Raw genomic sequence first — 17,527 nt, 5'->3', positions numbered from 1 at the left:
CAACAAAAAAGCCTAATTTTAAAATAGGAAAAGAACTTGAATAGATTGTCCAAAACAGATATATGAATGGCCAAGAAACAGACAACAAGATGCTCAACATAATTAATCATTAGGGAAATGCAAATCAAATCACAGTAAGATAGCATCTCTTACCCATTAGGATGGCTACTATCAAAAACAAGCAAACAAAAAAATCTCCCAAAACTCAAAACAAAAAACAGAAAATAAGTATGAGTGAGGATGTGAAAAAACATTTTACACTGTTGAGAAGAATGTAAAATGGTATATGTACCATTATGGAAAACAGTTTGTCAATTCCTCAAAAAATTAAAAATAGAATTATCGTATGATTCAGCAATTCCACGTGTAGGTATGTACTTAAAAGAACTGAAATCAGGGTTCTTGGAGATATATTTGTACATCTATGTTCACAGCAGCATTATTCACAATAGCCAAATGGTAGCAGCTCAAGTGTCCACAGGTGGATGAATGGATAAAGAAAATGTGTATACATACAATGGAATATTACTCAGCCTTAAAAGGGAAGGAAATTGACACATGGACAACATAGATGAACGTTGAGAACACTGTGCTAAGTGAATTCAGCTAGACACAAAAGGCAAATACTGTAAGATTAAACTTGAAGTACCCAAAGTCGTCATGCAGAGACAGAAAGTAGAATGGTGGTTGCCAGGGAAAGGAGGAGAAGATTAAGGAGTTAATCTTCAGTAGTATGGTGTTTCAGTTTTGCAAGATGAAAAGAGTTCTGGAGATTAGTTGCAAAACAATGTGAATATATTGAACACTACTGAACCGTACACTTAAATGGCTAAGATGGGAAATTTTATGTGTTTTTTAACAAAAAATAATCTGCATTTCATTTGCATATATGTTAGCTTCTCCTCAAATTATTGCAGAAGTGGCAAAACTATAACTATGCAAATTCATCAGATCTGGGATGAGGAAAGTCACCTAACGATTGGTAAGGCATAGGAGGGGGTGATTTGAGGGTCATACTCCTATAGAAAAAGATTTTAGTTAGTCTGGGGATATGTGGTTTTGGAGAGGACAAAGAACCAAAAATATGTAAAAGCCTTAATTCACTTGATATAAAGTGATAAACATGGAAACTAGTATTCAAAACAAATTTTTGAAAATATTTTAATTCTATATTTAAGGACATAAAAAGGAATGGAAGGGAGAACAAGAGGAAAGCTCTAAGAAGGAAGGGAGAGGGATGGACAGATCAGCAGAGGGAGAAACAGGCTGAGGGGGAAAAGAAGGGAAAGTGAGACCCGGGAGAGGAGGAGTGCAGAGTTAGGGAAACTACTCAGGTCTCATCTGTATTCACTCTAGTTCTGGACTGGGATGTTCCTACTTCCCTCTAATGTGTCAATTAGCAGCTTTTGGAACTTAAACCCTTCTGAGACTACACAGAGTCGGACGCCCACAGGAGCTGATTAGAGAAAGTGGTTAACAACTACCATACAAGAAATGAGCAGACACACAGCTCTGAATCCAATTGGAGGTTTCCTGCCCCCCAACATCTCTGTTCCATGCTGAAGAACCATATGCCCCTTTGACAAATCCGCCCATTGCTCTTACACTCCGTGGGGGAAAAGCAAGCGAGACTTTTCTAGGCACTTTTAAGATGACTGCCATAGGCAGTAATGATACTTCCAATTTCCAGTTGGACAGAACCCCTTAGAACTTGCCATGTGCCTTTAAAATGATTAGCAATGGCTTAGGGACACCTCTAGATCCCTCTTGAACACAGTGAACTAGCTCCACCACCCCATTCCCCCCAGGACCATCCTTCTCACTGTTCTGTTCCTGCTGCAGCAGGCCCAGCCATCACTGGGAAGAATCCCAAACCCTTTCCGGGGCACTCAATATACCAGTGACTTCTTTAGTCACTAGCCCTCAGAAGTTAAAAATTCTGCAAAGCAGCAGATAGAGGAAAAGGAAAACTCAAATTTAAAGAAAAATCAAAAGTCCTTTGGTCAGGGGGGCAGGACCCTTTTCAGGGGCTGGGGAACATTTGAAAGTTTCATGTCTAGGCAATGAGCTCGCTTTATCTTTCAGCCCTTCTCCGTGTCCCAGGGGGCCCCTTACCCACGCCTGCATTATTGAACATGCCAGGAAGCACCAGCATGATGTGGTTGGGCCAGTACTTGCGGTACAGCGGCATCTCATATTCTTTGACCACCAGAAGATGCAGGTGGCTGATGCCCTCCATGGCGTGAAAAAGGTTTAGGAGTCCATGCTCATGGCGACCACTGGAAGGAGTGAAAATAGGGCTCTTGACTGCATTCAAATTCTGCTGAAAGGGGGAAAAAAAAAGAAAAAAAGAAAGAACCAGAGACCAAAAAGGGAAGTTAAAACCCTTAGATTGAAGAAGTTTAGAGACCCTGATCTAGTACCTTGGGCCTGTCAGTCTGAAAGCAGTGTTGGCATCCAGACACTGTCACCCACCTTGTCTGAAACCAGGGGCAGCCGCATGCTCTCCAGGTGTTTACCCTGCTTGCTGAAGACAAAATGACTCTCTTTGGATTTGGGAATGATGAAATAGAGCTGCACCTCTTCTCCCAGCATAGAGGATGAGAATGTGAATGCATGAAGGGTGGAGTCAGACATCTAGATTTGTAAAGAAGGAAGGAAGGGGATGTAAGCTCATGGTTTGCAAACTTCTCGACCACTTGTTAACATTTTTAAGAGAGGTGAACTAACCTGAACTCATACATGCCATCAGACTTGGCTGTCCCTGAAATGTCGGAAGAGTTGGAAACGCAAACATTTCATCTTTTAGTAGCTGCCATTGACCTGAGAGCCAAGCCTCCTGCCCCTACACGGCCTCTCCACGGGTGAAGTTTCTGTTGCTTGACACTGTCTTTTGCATTCCTTATGTTCTTAGAACCACTACTCCTCAGTCTTATGCAGAGGTTAAATATTCCTGCTCGCTAAACATTTTCAAAGGTGCCCAAATATAGGGGAAAAAATCATTTCCATCTGTGTGCATCAGGCTAAATGAGTATCATTTTTCTAAGTAAAATATTAGGGCCAACATCATTAAAATGCCTCCATGGTCCCATCTTTCCTGGCTACCGTGGAAGCTGAAGAAGTTTCAAAGTCATTTAGCATAGAACTCTGGCTTCCAGGAGAGACCATCTGACTCACTGAAGCCAATTATAAATCTAACTTATTTTTAAAATTGCCAGAAAGTTGGGACACCTGGCTGGCTCAGTCAGTAGAGCATGTGACTCTTGATTTTATGACCAGGAGTTCAAGCTGCACGTTAGGTACAGAGCTTACTTGGAAAAAAAAAAGTGTTATAAAGTTCACATGCTCGCTCAGTAACCCAGCTCAATGAGTAATTACATAATTTATGTGCTTTACAATGCAGACAGTACTTGGCTTAATGAAAGGATAGCATCAATTTTCAGCAGCAACTAGAGTCCAGGTAGATTTCCTAAGATTTTTAACCTAAATATTATATTTCCTAGGAAAATAGTATAATTCTTCCCTTGAATTCTGGTTCATTCTGCTTCACAAGCATTGGAATATACTAGAGAGTACAATGATCACAGAAACTATATAAACAGGATTTTTAAGTTATCTAGAAGCTTATGATTTGTAGACCAGGTACTTGAATCTTCTATATTCTGTAAAGCATCATGAGTGGTTTACAAATTAGCCCACCAAAAGCTTTCGGTTAACACCAAGAAAACAAATGGTACATAAAAGGTAATTTGTGTTACAAGAGCAGAATGACCAACCCAGTTTTTCAGTATATCACTTCTAGCCCCTGTGGGAAAAGGGTGGAGACCTGATCCTTAAGAGCAGAAGCAAGTTTGGGTGAAGTCTAATCAGCATGTCCCATAGGAAGAGTTTTAGGTGTTCGGAACTAAGTCATAAAAATCAAGAAGCTAAAGTGGGAGAAAGCAACAGAGAACTTCTCCCCTACATAGGTTCTGGACCACTGTCACCTGCTGCCTTTACCATCTTGAGTGTTTACAGATGCTCTGGCCAGAAGAAACAAAGACAGTGGGGTATTGGCTCACCTTCTGTGTTCCTTCCTCTCACTTCTCTCTAAATAAAAGATCAAATATTGACTCCTCTGTATGCCTAATGATCAAAACTACCCCACACTGGAGTAGGAATATGACTTGGTCAGTGCAAATCAGCAGACCTGTTCACAGCTCAAAGGGCACACCCTGTGCATGTTAGAGGTAAGAGCACCATTCCTGGGGCGCCTGGGTGGCTCAGTCTATTAAGTTTCTGACTTTGGCTCAGGTCGAGAGGTCAAGATCCCATGGTTCGTGAGTTCGAACCCCATGTTGGGCTCTGCCCCTGTCTACCTGCCCCCTCTCAAAATGAAATACACTTAAAAAAAAAAAATCTTAAAAAAAAGAGCACCCTTCTCATCAACAACCCAAAGCAGGGGATGAAAAGAACCTTTCACCAAATACACTATAATATCCAGTTTTTTCAGGATTACAGAGAACATCCCAGGTAACCTAAACATGACACATGTAACCATTTCAATGAAGTGACTTCAGACACTAAAACGCAAGTTTCTTTCTCTCTTCCCCTCCCCCCAATCCTAATAAACCCAAAGTAATTTTAATTAATGGCTTCACACATTTTGCTCACAAATGAGTGGCTCCATCTCATAAATCAAGTACCCTCTATCTAGGGCCCGAAACTGGGAGCCGTATTTTTCATTCCATATATACAATACCATGCTGGGTAACAGGCAAGCACAGGGGGCCACACCTGGGAGGCAGAGGTGCAGTCCATGTACTGGTGACATTGCTCACAGTGGTGGAAGGTGTTGTAGGCCGCGTATTTGGTCAGCATCATGGACACGGTTCCTCGCTTCCTGGGCTCCTCAACTTTGGAATCCTTTATTGCTTCTGTGTATAAAGGGACAAAAACCTTGCCATGATGTGCATGAAGCCCCTACTCCTGGGAAGAAAGTCCCCCACTCCCTGCAGGACTCTCCTAAGGAGTCTATAATTTATGCTCTGTAAGTCGGGTATGAAAAGTAAAAGGTGATACATATGTGTACAAGAGAAAAGCAGAATTACTTTAAACTGCGCTCAAAGATTAAACTGCCCCAGGCCTCCTGCTCTGATTTGGCCCCTTGACCTTCAGAGGAGGTGCGCCTGGCTCTGCTTGCACTGACCTTGTTTGACCCCTGCCAGCTTCTCAGTATATACCAGGCTCATCAAACTGTACTTGGGATCATGCACGCTGACGTCAAAGGGCATTTTACTGAAGCTCTCGATGTCAGGCCAGGGCTCTCCCTCTGCCTGGCTGACTCCACTGCATTCACTGTGGTCTAGGACAAGAAGAAAGAAAGTGCGCAGAGCAGGCAGGCAGGCTGACTGGCCTCCCAGCCTCCCTCCCAAGTGTCAGGAATGAGAGGTTTTATGAAACATGAACCCCCAGATGGGAGGACAGAGACATTTCTGGAAGATGACCTGCCACGTCCCAGGGCAGAGGGGCCCAGAATTATCCCTTCAGGTCCATGCTGAGAGGGACACATGCCCTCACTGGCTCCAGCATTACCCTCTACACATCTGGTCCACAAACTCCCACACTATGAGATCAACTGATCTCCCACCCCACCTTCCCAAATTGCCTTAAAGCTTATTTAATTTTGGGTCATCTAAATTCTCCCTTACAGTTTTAGTTGTGGGGTTATAAAACACTGAAAGCCTAAGAGATTTGAGGGATGCATTGAGCAAGATACCCAGTGTCTGCTGCGTATGAGAATCACCTGGAGAGCTTGTAAAAAAAAAATCCTGTGCTTAGGTTACCACCCCCACAATCTGCTTTAGTACCCAGGCACCCATCATGGCATTTAAAGCTGCTTAGGTCACTCCAATATGCAGTCAAGTTTGACAGCTAGTAGTCCTAGGTTTGAATTCAGACCGCCCCCTACTACTCCACACCTGCAGGCACCACCCTTAACTCTCAGGGACCCTGGGTTATTGCAAGAATTCCAGATGGTGCATTTATTTATTTATTTATTTATTTATTTATTTATTTATTTATTTATTTTTTCAACGTTTATTTATTTTTGGGACAGAGAGAGACAGAGCATGAACGGGGGAGGGGCAGAGAGAGAGGGAGACACAGAATCGGAAACAGGCTCCAGGCTCTGAGCCATCAGCCCAGAGCCTGACGCGGGGCTCGAACTCACGGACCGCGAGATCGTGACCTGGCTGAAGTCGGACGCCAACCGACTGCACCACCCAGGCGCCCCCAGATGGTGCATTTAAAGTGCTCAGGCAGTGAGGGATGCCTGGGTGGCTTGGTTGGTTAAGCATCTGACTTTGGCTCAGGTGATGATCTCATGATTCGTGGGTCCATGGGTTGGAGCTTCGCATCGGGCTCTGTGCTGTCAGCACACAGACCACTTCAGATCCTCTGTCTCTCTCTGCCTCTCCTTTGCTCATGCTCGCTCTCTCTCAAAAATAAACATTAAAACAATTTGTTTTAAAGGGCTCAGTGGCAGGCACGTGGTGAGTGTCTAATAGAGGATTTATTGTTATTAATAAAATTTATAAGATGAAAAAATTTAAGAATTTTCAAAGGGAGAAGATTTAAAAAATTTTTTTACTGTTTATTTTTGAGAGAAAGAGCAAGCATGAGCGGGGGAGGGGCAAAGAGAGAGGGAGACAGAATCTGAAGCAGGCTCCAGGCTCTGAGCTGTCAGCACAGAGTGCAACAGGGGCTCAAACTCATGAACCGTGAAATCATCACCTGAGCCGAAGTTGGACACTCAAGTGACTGAGCCACTCAGGCACCCCCAAAAGTTTTATTTTTTTAAAAAGCCTAAAGATTACAAGTACAGCTAATATCTTTTTAACACAATCATGTTTATTTTTTATATCACTGAGCTAAAGTTTGCATTTTATTTACAACCTAAAGCTTATTCTAGATTTTTACAAAGATGTCAGTGTGCTTCTCCAGAGCACCATCACATTCACCTGCACTAAAATGAGATGGAAGGAATAAAGCCAGCCTGATGGCACTTCTCACTACAAAGGCCAGGCTTGCCTGTTGCACCAGCTGTGGTAGATTCTCTCACAGATCATCACACAGATTAAAGTTCAGTGTGGTGGGATCCGAGGAGAAAATTACAGGCATCATCACTCTTCTTGTGGAGCCCAGGGGCTTTGTGGGAAGGTTGCTGGGATGATGGGTCTCTCATTCCTGGTCTGCCTAGTTCTGCCTTTGCCCTCCTGGTCCCAGCCCCCCCTCCAGGCAGCTATGAATGTTTCCAGGCCAACTTGGAGCTCTGGGTCCCCTCTTTGGTGGGCCTGGGGTCAGCTCAAGTGGGGACACAAACAAGGAGATGTGGGTGGGAAGACAGGATTGTGTGTGTGTCTGGAATCATGAATATGACCTGGTAAGGAGTGGAAATAGGGCTGAAGGTGATAATAAAATGATTCAATACAGCTGATCTTGCCTAGTCTTGCTCTAGACTGAACTAGTCTTTTGGACTTGTCATAGAACAGGTCCAACTACTTAGGAAAAGCAAGTGGGGTGAGATCTGAGGGCCAGTCTGACAGAAGATGCCAAGGCCTTTCCCTTTTCTGGACTCCTCTTTGAGGGGCTTAGAAGAGCTTCTAGCTGATTACCACTACTCCCCTGCCTCCATGGGTCTCTTCCAGCACAGGTGAATGCTCCAAGATGTGAAGCCACAGTTCGGAGGCCACATTGTCCTTAGCTATAGAGCTAAAGCTGGCTGATTCCTGCTCATGTTCTCTTTCTGGCCCTGCTGATCGGACTACAGTGGAACCCTCCCACAGGTGACAGCTGGGGGGAAGGGTTGGATACAGGAGGAGGAGGAGGGCAGAAGATGGTCTCTTTGAAAACCAGTCCCCACAACCCTGTCAAGCACTAGCTTCTGCATTTTACTGAATGTGAAGGGCTTTGGTTATGGCTACAGGTTTCTGTTCTGCATGAGGTTTTAATTTCATTATAGTAATCCATATACCTTAGCTCACAGCCTGCAGTTAAAATAGAAGATACTTTCTGGGGCTCCTGGGTGGCTCAGTAAGTTAAGCGTGGGACTGTGCTCAGGTCATGATGTTACAGTTGGTGAGTTCAAGCCCTGCACTGGGCTCTGTGCTGACAGCAAGGAGCCTGCTTGGGTTTGTTTCTCTCTCTCTCTCTCTCTCCCTCTCTCCCTCTCTCTCCCTCTCTCCCTCTCTCCCTCCCTCCCCTGCTCTCTCTCGCTCTCATCTCAAATAAAAACTTAAAAAAAAAAAAAAAAAGAGTAAGATACTTTCTGACTAGCTAGCAAAGGCCTAGTATCCAGAATATCAAAACTCGGTGTCAGTGTGTCTTCTACCTGGGCCCCCACTCCTCCCCGGCAATGCCGGGGTTCGGAACTCACCCGCGTTGATCTCTCCCTCATCATACACATCCACCTCCAGGAGCCTGATGAGCATGCGGAAGAGGATCCTAAGGAACTGCAAATAGGAGCCCGTCTTTCCCACCTGGAGGAAGTATTTTTAATTGGAGAGGGGAAGAGAGGGAAGAAGAGAGACGAGATTTCACACCTGGGCTTTTGGATGTCTCCTGCCCCTGAGAGGCCTGAGTGAGGGCTTCATCGCTCTGGGTCACCCTCAGCCCACCCTGAGCCCCCCCCCCCCCCCTCCCCGGCTCCCTTCCTTCTTGCCACCCGGGGCCTACCTGGGGGGGCCCAGTCAGCAGCAGCCGCCGAGGGTGGCAGGCGCGGGCGCCGGAGGCGGGGTCTGGCTGGTTGCTGAAGTCGGCGTGGTGCTGACGAGCCGAGGTCCACTGCCGGTAGTAGAGGGACTGCTCCTCGCTGCTCATGTCCTTGTGTAGCAGCGGCCGCAGGGAGCTCACCCAGGCCACGTCGGCGTGTGGCAGCAGCGAGGAGGACGCGGGCGGCTTGCCTCCCCGCTGCGAGCCCAGCAGGCTATAGGCCGCTTTCGATAAGATCACGATGGGGGGCAGGGCGGCGTGCAGGCCCCTGCAGCCTTGGGGCAGCTGCCCGGGCCACGACAGGGCCCGGGGTCCCGAGGAGGAGGAGGAGGAGGACGACGACGACGGCTTGGAGGTGGTGCTGCTGGCCATCTGGGGGCCCAGGGAATCACACTCCTGCTTCAGGGTCTCCCCGGCTCCCCCTGTGCCTGTGGAGACCCCTTCATCCAGGCCCATGCTGTTGGCCGGGCTCTGGAAGCTGGGGGTCAGCGACAGCTTCTGGGACCTATCAGCCGCGCTGGAAGAGCTCACCCCGTTCTCCATGATGGAGCCTGAAAGAGGACAACCCACCCGTGGCCATCAGCAGGACTCGGCTCTTTATTCCCTGGCCCCCTCTCTGCACGGAGCCAGGCTGGACTGCCTTGTCTCCATGAGGGCTGCTCCCTCTCCTGGCGCCCCGGGGGGTAACTATACCTCCTTGTCCTTTTCTAATTCCTACCCCCAGCTTTGTAAAGCGTGTGATGTTATGAAACTCTCCTCTGTTACTTCGTTTGGCGATGTGGTCTGATTCATTCCAGATTCTGGACCAATACAAGCTCCCCAGCCAAGTCCTTCCTACTCCAGGGCACTTCCCTCCTCCTGGGGTCCAAGGGCCTCACACTTCTGGTTGTGGAGAAGTTCCCCAGGGGGTAGCCACTTCCATGGATGCCCAAACCAGTGTGGGGAACCGGCTCCATGTGGCGAGGATGGAAGGCATAATCTATGCTCAGTGAGGTCTTGCTTTCCCCCAGAGGTCCCTGTGGATTTGGCCAATTCAAATATGTTTTCCCCTCTGATAGGTCCCACTCTTTGGTTTGTGGACACATTCAGGACTGAAAGCCCTCTCTGACCTGGGGTTGGTGCTCCCCGGCATGTAGGTCATATCCCAACCTCAGGAGATCCTAGAGGAATAGCCAGTAACCGGAGGTCACTGCAACCAAGTCACTCCACTTGCTCATCTGACTTTCGTGTCTTTCCGTCTTGTCTGAGAGCTTACCTTTCCCCCTACGTCCCTGACCTTTACAGCCTGCACACTTGGGGCAGTGAGCCTCCCCAAGGACCCCCAGAGTCCACCTAAGGCTGAGGGATGTGTGCTCAGTGGTGGGAGCATAGCCCTTAGCTCAGGTTGTCTTCAAAGGGAGGGAAACTCTAAGCAGCAGAAGGCAAGCCATTACCTTTGTGGTTAATGAGAGCAAGGCCAAGAATATGTGAGCCTTCTGGGGCAGCTCTGCAAGTGCAGGGAATGGAGGCATCTGATTATTTTATTTTTATTTAATTTTTTTCAAAAATGCTCTTTTTATTTTTGAGGGAGAGTGACACACAGCATGAGTGAGGAGGGGCAGAGAAAGAGAGGGAGACACAGACTCTGAAACAGGCTCCAGGCTCTGAGCTGTCAGCACAGAACCCGATGAGGGGCTCGACCTCAGGAATGGCAAGATCATGACCTGAGCCAAAGTCGGATGCTTAACCAGCTGAGCCACCCAGGTGCTCCAGGAGGAGTCTGATTAAAGAGCCATGATGGGGCGCCTGGGTGGCTCAGTCGGTTAAGCATCCAACTTCAGCTCAGGGCATGATCTCACAGTTCATGGGTTCAAGCCCTGCGTCGGGCTCTGTGCTGATAGCTCAGAGCCTGGAGCCTTCTTTGGATTCCGTGTCTTCCTCTCTCTCTGCCCCTCCCCCACTCGTACTCTGCCTCTCTCTCTCTCTCTCTCTCAAAAGTAAATAAAACATTTTTAAAAAATTTAAAAAAGAAAGAGCCATGAGAACAACATAAACACCCCCTTGCCTCCCTGTCACTGATGCTGCTATCCACAAACTTTCAAATGTGCTATTTCCCCTTCTCTTCTGTTACTCTTCACTATTCCCTAAACCTGTTGGCTTTATTCTGAACTGGTCTTAGAGGAGCCTCGAGGGGGAGCCTGGAGCGGTGAGGTGAGCGAAGGTGCAGTCCTGACCCCTGGCTGAGGCGAGCAGCTCATGCTCTTCCAGGCTGAGGGTCCCTCTCAAGACACAAAGCCCCGTAGATGACTGCCTCTTTGACTCCCACAGTCATCCTGCCAGAATGAACAGACACACTCATGCTGCTTTTGACATGAAGTCGCACGTGTGTGTGTGTGTGTGTGTGTGTTTGCGTGCATGTGTCATGGTGATGGAAGAGAGGAGATGTGGGAAAGAGGAATGTTCATGGTGGTCTTCTCTGGTAGAGAGGGGTTTTCATTTTCATTTTTTTTTATTTAAAAAAATTTTTTTTCAACGTTTATTTATTTTTGGGACAGAGAGAGACAGAGCATGAACGGGGGAGGGGCAGAGAGAGAGGGAGACACAGAATCAGAAACAGGCTCCAGGCTCCGAGCCATCAGCCCAGAGCCTGACGCGGGGCTCGAACTCCCGGACCGCGAGATCGTGACCTGGCTGAAGTCGGACGCTTAACCGACTGCGCCACCCAGGCGCCCCTCATTTTCATTTTTTTTAATGTTTATTTATTTTTGAGAGAGAGAGAGTGACAGGGTGCAAGTGGGGAAGGGACAGAGAGAGAGGGAGACACAGAATCTGAAGCAGGCTCCAGGCTCCAAGCTGTCAGTACTGAGCCTGACATGGGGCTTGAAGTCACAGGCTATGAGATCATGACCTGAGCCGAAGTTGGATGCTTAACTGACTGAGCCACCCAGGGGCCCCAATTTATTTATTTTTTTAAAGTAATTTCTACCCCCAACATGGGGCTCAAACTCATGACCCCCAGATCAAGAGTCACATGCTGTACTGACTGAGCCAGCCAGGCACCCCAGAGTTTTCATTTTTAATGTCCTCTTTATCCTTTGTTACATTCCCCAAGTTTTTTTCTTTTTTTACATTCTGCACGTTTTCTATATGGAGTTTTATTACTCTCCCAATCTGAAGAAAATGGAAATAGTGCTGCATTTGCTGTAATACAGTTTCTCAGAAGAAAATTCATGCCAGGCACTGCCACAGGCCATACAGTAATGCTCTGAAAGGGGATGGCGGGCTGCATGGTGGGTCTGCACAGGCAGTGGCCCCAGAGTATACAAACATTTGCCGTTAACTACTTATAAAAGTCATTCACTCATTCCTTCATTCAAACAGGTAAACACTGTGCCAGGTACTGAGCCAATTAACACAAACTTACAGCTTTCAGATCTAGAAGGAAATGAGGGCTTTTGTGCAAATACCAGATGTATATTATCCTTGAGGTGATAAAGGGTAGAAAAGACTAGGGAAAGTGGTGCAGGTTAGGGTTTATAACATTTATTATACTTTGCTTATTACCAAGCTCTTCATTAAATGTTTACCCAGAGGAGAATTCTGTGACTGCTCTCAGTAGTTATGTTTTCCAAGTATCTTTGGATTGGGAACTGAGGTCTGGACAGGTTGCCGGAGTCCCTGAAGGCTCCTCTGACAGCCTTGAGAGGTGTGAGGGAGTAAATGCCTTTGCCTCCCCTATGTCTGTCCGCCTCCTCACTCCCATCCCTCACCCCTTGAGAGAGAAAAGGAAGCACTAACCTGAGGTTCCAGTGACAGCACTACTGTTGCTCTGTGGCCTCTCCAGGTCGATCAGCAACTCATCAGAGTCGTTCTCGCTGATGGTAGCTCTCTCCTGCTCCTTCCCACTAAGGTCCAGGGCAACAGCAGGCCCTCGGATGACCTCTTTGGAGACATAGCAGCAGGCCAGACCCACCTCCTGCTCCAAGGCTGTGCGAGTTAAATAGCTTGAGTCGATGAGCCGAAGGTCACAGTACTTCAAAGACCTATACAAAAGTAATGATGTTTTGGGTGAGTCCATCTGGCCTTGGTTTCAATCTCAGCTTTGTCACCTCCTAGCTGTTATGACCTCACAGCATCCCCTTCATTTTCTCCAAGTATAAAATAGAATAACAGTATTTGGCTCATATGGTTATTGTAAGGAATGAATGGATGGCACAGGTAAGGCATTTATAGCAACGCCTGACACACAGTGAGTATTCAACTCATGCTGTTATTATTGTTGTTGCTGCCTTCCTGTCTGCAGGCCCTGGATTCTTAAAGGGGTTGGGAACAGCAGATTAAGAGACACTTCATCCAAATTAAAAAAATCCTGTTTGGGGGCACATGCTTTTCCTCTCTGCCTCTCTGTTTTGATGCATAAACACTTCTCACTGTGGCTATCTTCCATTCCCAAATTGCTAGGCAATCCCTGGAAAGTCAAAATAGTCAAGGCAGGCTACATTTCTTATATCTCTGAGGAAAATTATTCTCTTCCCCCTTGCTAAATGAATGAAATGGTTAAGCGTCAGCCAAGTTTTAACCATCAGCTTAGCTGGATAACTAAGGAAAAATGAGAAATAATTATTCATAATGTACCTGGGAAAGGTTTCTCCAAGAGGATCTTTGCCAGTTAGTATCACAATACAAGGCAGACCTTCTAAATCTTGGTATGTCCGAGGGGTCCACTCTTCTGGTTCATTTCCTCTCCAGGTCTGTAGAAAGGGACCCATATGATAAAATTAAAACCTCTTATTTAAGTTTCCACCTCTTAAAAGATTTCTAGGTCCACATTCTATATGCATTTGTGGTTTCAAATGACTTCCGGTGTGTGTGTGTGTGTGTGTGTGTGTGTGTGTATCATATATGTGTGTGTATACTAAATTGCTACTACAAATTGGCATAATGAAGCACTCTAGAAGAGTGTGGCCTTTAGTTTTATCTCAGTAGGATAAAACAGAAGATCTTGGTATACATCATGCATTAGCCACACAAATCAAAGTAACATACAATGAAATACCCTGCCAGTGATGCAAACCTTACAGAAACCCTGGTTAAACTACCTGCCTCAAGAGTTTTAAATATATTTTCTTCATATAATGGACAGACTCTCGGGGCTGATTAACTGAAAAAGACAGTTTCAATTATGACTGACAAATAAAAGCATCTCAACTCTATGAAAACAGATATTCACCAGAAAATCATCAAGTTAGCTACCCTTGATGGTTATTCCCACCCCCCCTCCCCCATACTGACTGTCAAAATAAGTGGTAAATAATAATTGGCTTGGGGCTCTTAGAAGTCTCTCTCAAGAAGGCTAAAAATATAACCAAATCTAGACCAATCAAAAAAACAACAACGCTGACCCTTACTTAGAAGAGGAATGCAATTAGTTTTATGGTTCCAGAAATAATCTATTAATCATCAACTTCTGATACAGATTAACATATACACATATATACACATGTATATATATATCTTTAGTAAATGGAACGTCAATCAGTGGGAAGAAAAAAATCCCACCAACTTGAAAGATGTTCAAAAGTGAAAAGATCTTATAGATTTTTATTTTAGAGCAGAAGGAAAACAGACTATCTCTTAAGTAGATAAGATGGTTTCTACTACTTTTATAAAGTATCTAGTATCTATGCTTCATAACAGCTTTCTAGCAGGAATTATAGGAAATAGATTGACATTTCTGATAATGCTTTAGGGAACAAAGAGTAAGAAGTGAGGTTATTAAGTAATGCACACAATTTATTTTAAAAATAGGCTGGTACTTCCTTTGCCAAACACAAAAAGAGATAAAAAGAAATTTAATATGCAAGACATAATGTAATAGGGTTTGATTAATGATTTGTTGATGTCTAGATAAAACAGTCTTTAGAAATAAATATACCCACAATTATTCAAATAAAGTATATATAATTTGTAAACCGGGAGGCATTCTGACCTTGTTGCCCAGTCTTTTATCATATATTTGCATACCAGGGGGAAATCAATGGACCTACACAGATTTACAAATTTGAGAGACTCTTCTTGTCTTAGAAAAACCAATCTATCAAAAATATATATATTTTAAAAATATTCATTTTTGAGAGAGCAAGCATGAGCGGGGGAGGGGCAGAGAGAGAGATTGGGACAGAAGAGCCAAAGCGAGCTCTGTGCTGATCGCAAGCAGCAAGCCTGATGACAGGCTCAAACTCACGAACCATGAGATAGTGACTCGAGCCGAAGTCAGACGCTAAACTGACTAAGCCACCCAGGCCCCCTATCAAAAATATTTTTTTTAGTATTAAAAGAAAGGTATCTACAAGAATTCAGTTTTATATACACTGTCATGTCAAAATGAATAATAACATTATCTAATTTAAAATAAACAATTTTGGAAATAGGAATCATTTTACTTATAACCCTCACATTGGACTCATGATGTTCCTGACACTGAGGTTCTCCCTGAATGGATTTTCCTCCCAGAAACCATCCAGAGGTCATGGTTCCATCAACAATGAGGTCAAGTTATAATGATAGGATAAGGGATGTTTTACTCTACAAAAGGTTTATTTTCAAAAGATTATTAAAGAAATCTCATTTTTACTCTTGACCAATCAGAGCTAGCCAAACCACAACATGCTTTTCTGTCCCTCTGCTACTTCTGATGAATAATGGTCACAGTTCTTGGATGGAACATTTATTTATACTTTTTTTCATTTTCTTTATTTTAGAGAGAGAGCAGGAGTGGGGGGTGGGGAAGCAGAGGGAGAGAGAATCTTAAGCATGCTCCACGAAAGTGGAACCTGACGTGGGGCTCGATTCCACGACCCTGGGATTGTGACCTGAGCCAGAATCAAGAATCGGCTGCTCAACCGACTGAGCCACCCAGGCACCTCTTCACTGCAGAGCATTTAATACAAACACAAAAGACTGGGTGGGCACTGAGTTCCAAGGAAAAAATGGGGCTCAAGGCTAAAGAAATCTGATGAAAGCTTCACAAGCCTTCTGGAGAAACTGGCTTATTTAGATTTAAGCCTTGTATCCTTTTCTAGATTTAAGCCTTGTATCCTTTCAAAATGCTTATCATACTTGTAAGTTAGTCATAATACATAACAGGATAATTAGAGGGAAGCACAGAAATAAGGCCATCCAATTGGAGAAGAAGCAGAGGATGTTACTCAAGGCTACAGATAAAAGGCACACCCAGCAACCCATGCCAACCCAACAATGGTAAGGGAGGTTGGTGACTTAGAAATAAATGTGTGAAGCAGAAATCACCTGGCAAGTGGCAGTTTTGCTTAGGATATGAACATTTCAATAGGAGTGCATATTTTCACTTCCACACAAAGAGAGAGTATAAACAGGATGCATTGATGTAGTCCAGCAGTTTTGAGAATACAAAAATCTCTTTTGTGTAGTTGGTGACTGGCAGCTACTCATACAAATTGAGATATAACTTCTCTGAGAATTACTTGGGCCCCCCCTTAACGTATGGCATGCTCTCAGAACAGCGCTTGCAAAACAGCTGCTGTCTAAAAGCCCCAAAGGTAATTCTGATTGCTAGCAGCCAGTTAGGCCTCTTGACATTGGGGTTGTGAGTTCAAGCCCTACATTGGGCATAGAGATTACTTAAGGAAATAGGAAAGGGAAGGGAAGGGAAGGGAAGGGAAGGGAAGGGAAGGGAAGGGAAGGGAAGGGAAGGGAAGGGAAGGGAAGGGAAGGGAAGGGAAGGGAAGGAAGGGAAGGAAAGGAAAGGAAAGGAAAAGAAAAGAAAAGAAAAAAGAAAGGAAAAGAAAGGAACCTGAGGTCTTGATTGTGGTTTTCAAACTATGACCCAGAGGGGCGAATTATTTAGGACCTGCTGATGTATACTGACTTGGTAATTGGCATTTCTGAAGACTGAACAAATGACCTAGACTATAAATAGCTATACTTGATCGGTGTCATGGAGGCCCAGAGAAGATTCTGCAGCCTCACATCCTTTTCAACCATCTCCCTGCAATAGGTTTGTGAGGCTTCACACAGTGGCACTGATTATTTGCCTTTCCAGATTTTCCAATCATTAGTATCATTCAAATTGTCTCAAGACATATGTCTCAATGAATTATACTGTAAGAAGAGTTCAGGACTCTCATTTGTTATCCATCCTAGAAATTCCATAGTTATATGGTCTATAATCATCACTTAAAATTGTGAACACTAGGGGTGCCTGGGTGGCTCAGTTGGTTAAGCATCCAACTTTGGCTCAGGTCATGATCTCACGGTTCGTGAGTTCAAGCCCCGCATCAGGCTCTGTGTTGACAGCTCAGAGCCTGGAGCCTACTTCGGATTCTGTGTCTCCCTCTCTCTCTACCCCTCCCCATCTCTCTTTCTCTCTCTCAAAAATAAATAAATATTAAAAAAATAAAAAATAAAATAAAATTGTGAACACTGGGGTGCCTGGATGGTTCAGTTGGTTAAGCGTCCAACTTTGGCTCAGGTCATGATCTCCGGGTCTGTGAGTTCGAGCCCCACATCAGGCTTAGGTCATGATCTCACAGCTCATGAGTTCAAGCCCCTGTGCTGACAGCTCAGAGACCCTGGAACCTGCTTCAGATTCTGTGTCCCTGCTTCTCGCTCTGCTCCTCCCCCACTCATGCTCTGTCTCACTCTGTCCCTCAAAAATAAATATTAAAAAAGTTGTGAACATTATATCAACATATGAAATATAAATTTTGTTATAATTTCCGTTAAATAAAGGGTTTCTATTTTTAGATTTATTTGTTCC

General features: G+C 45.0%; 1 protein-coding gene across 13 annotated transcripts in view; it reads right to left on the bottom strand.

Moving 5' to 3' along the window:
* The window catches only part of GREB1L (GREB1 like retinoic acid receptor coactivator), a 290,524-nt gene that overhangs the window by 13,792 nt on the left and 259,205 nt on the right, over positions 1 to 17,527 (bottom strand). For 12 of the 13 annotated variants that reach the window (XM_086682583.1, XM_086682585.1, XM_086682580.1 and 9 more), the window contains 8 exons: positions 13,366 to 13,481; positions 12,529 to 12,773; positions 8,716 to 9,302; positions 8,417 to 8,519; positions 5,189 to 5,344; positions 4,777 to 4,916; positions 2,476 to 2,637; positions 2,116 to 2,323 (listed from right to left, as the gene is read on the bottom strand). In XM_086682583.1, the coding sequence (XP_086538709.1) occupies positions 2,116 to 2,323; positions 2,476 to 2,637; positions 4,777 to 4,916; positions 5,189 to 5,344; positions 8,417 to 8,519; positions 8,716 to 9,302; positions 12,529 to 12,773; positions 13,366 to 13,481 (1,717 nt within the window). The remainder of the gene's footprint in view (positions 1 to 2,115; positions 2,324 to 2,475; positions 2,638 to 4,776; positions 4,917 to 5,188; positions 5,345 to 8,416; positions 8,520 to 8,715; positions 9,303 to 12,528; positions 12,774 to 13,365; positions 13,482 to 17,527) is intronic. The other variant, XM_086682591.1, reaches the window with a different exon arrangement.

The sequence above is a fragment of the Puma concolor genome, chromosome D3, assembly GCF_028749965.1.
Source record: "Puma concolor isolate L17-30 chromosome D3, mPumCon1.1.hap2, whole genome shotgun sequence".
NCBI lineage: Eukaryota > Metazoa > Chordata > Mammalia > Carnivora > Felidae > Puma > Puma concolor.
Note: the sequence above shows the minus strand (reverse complement) of the source record. Positions and strands in the feature narration are given on the sequence as shown.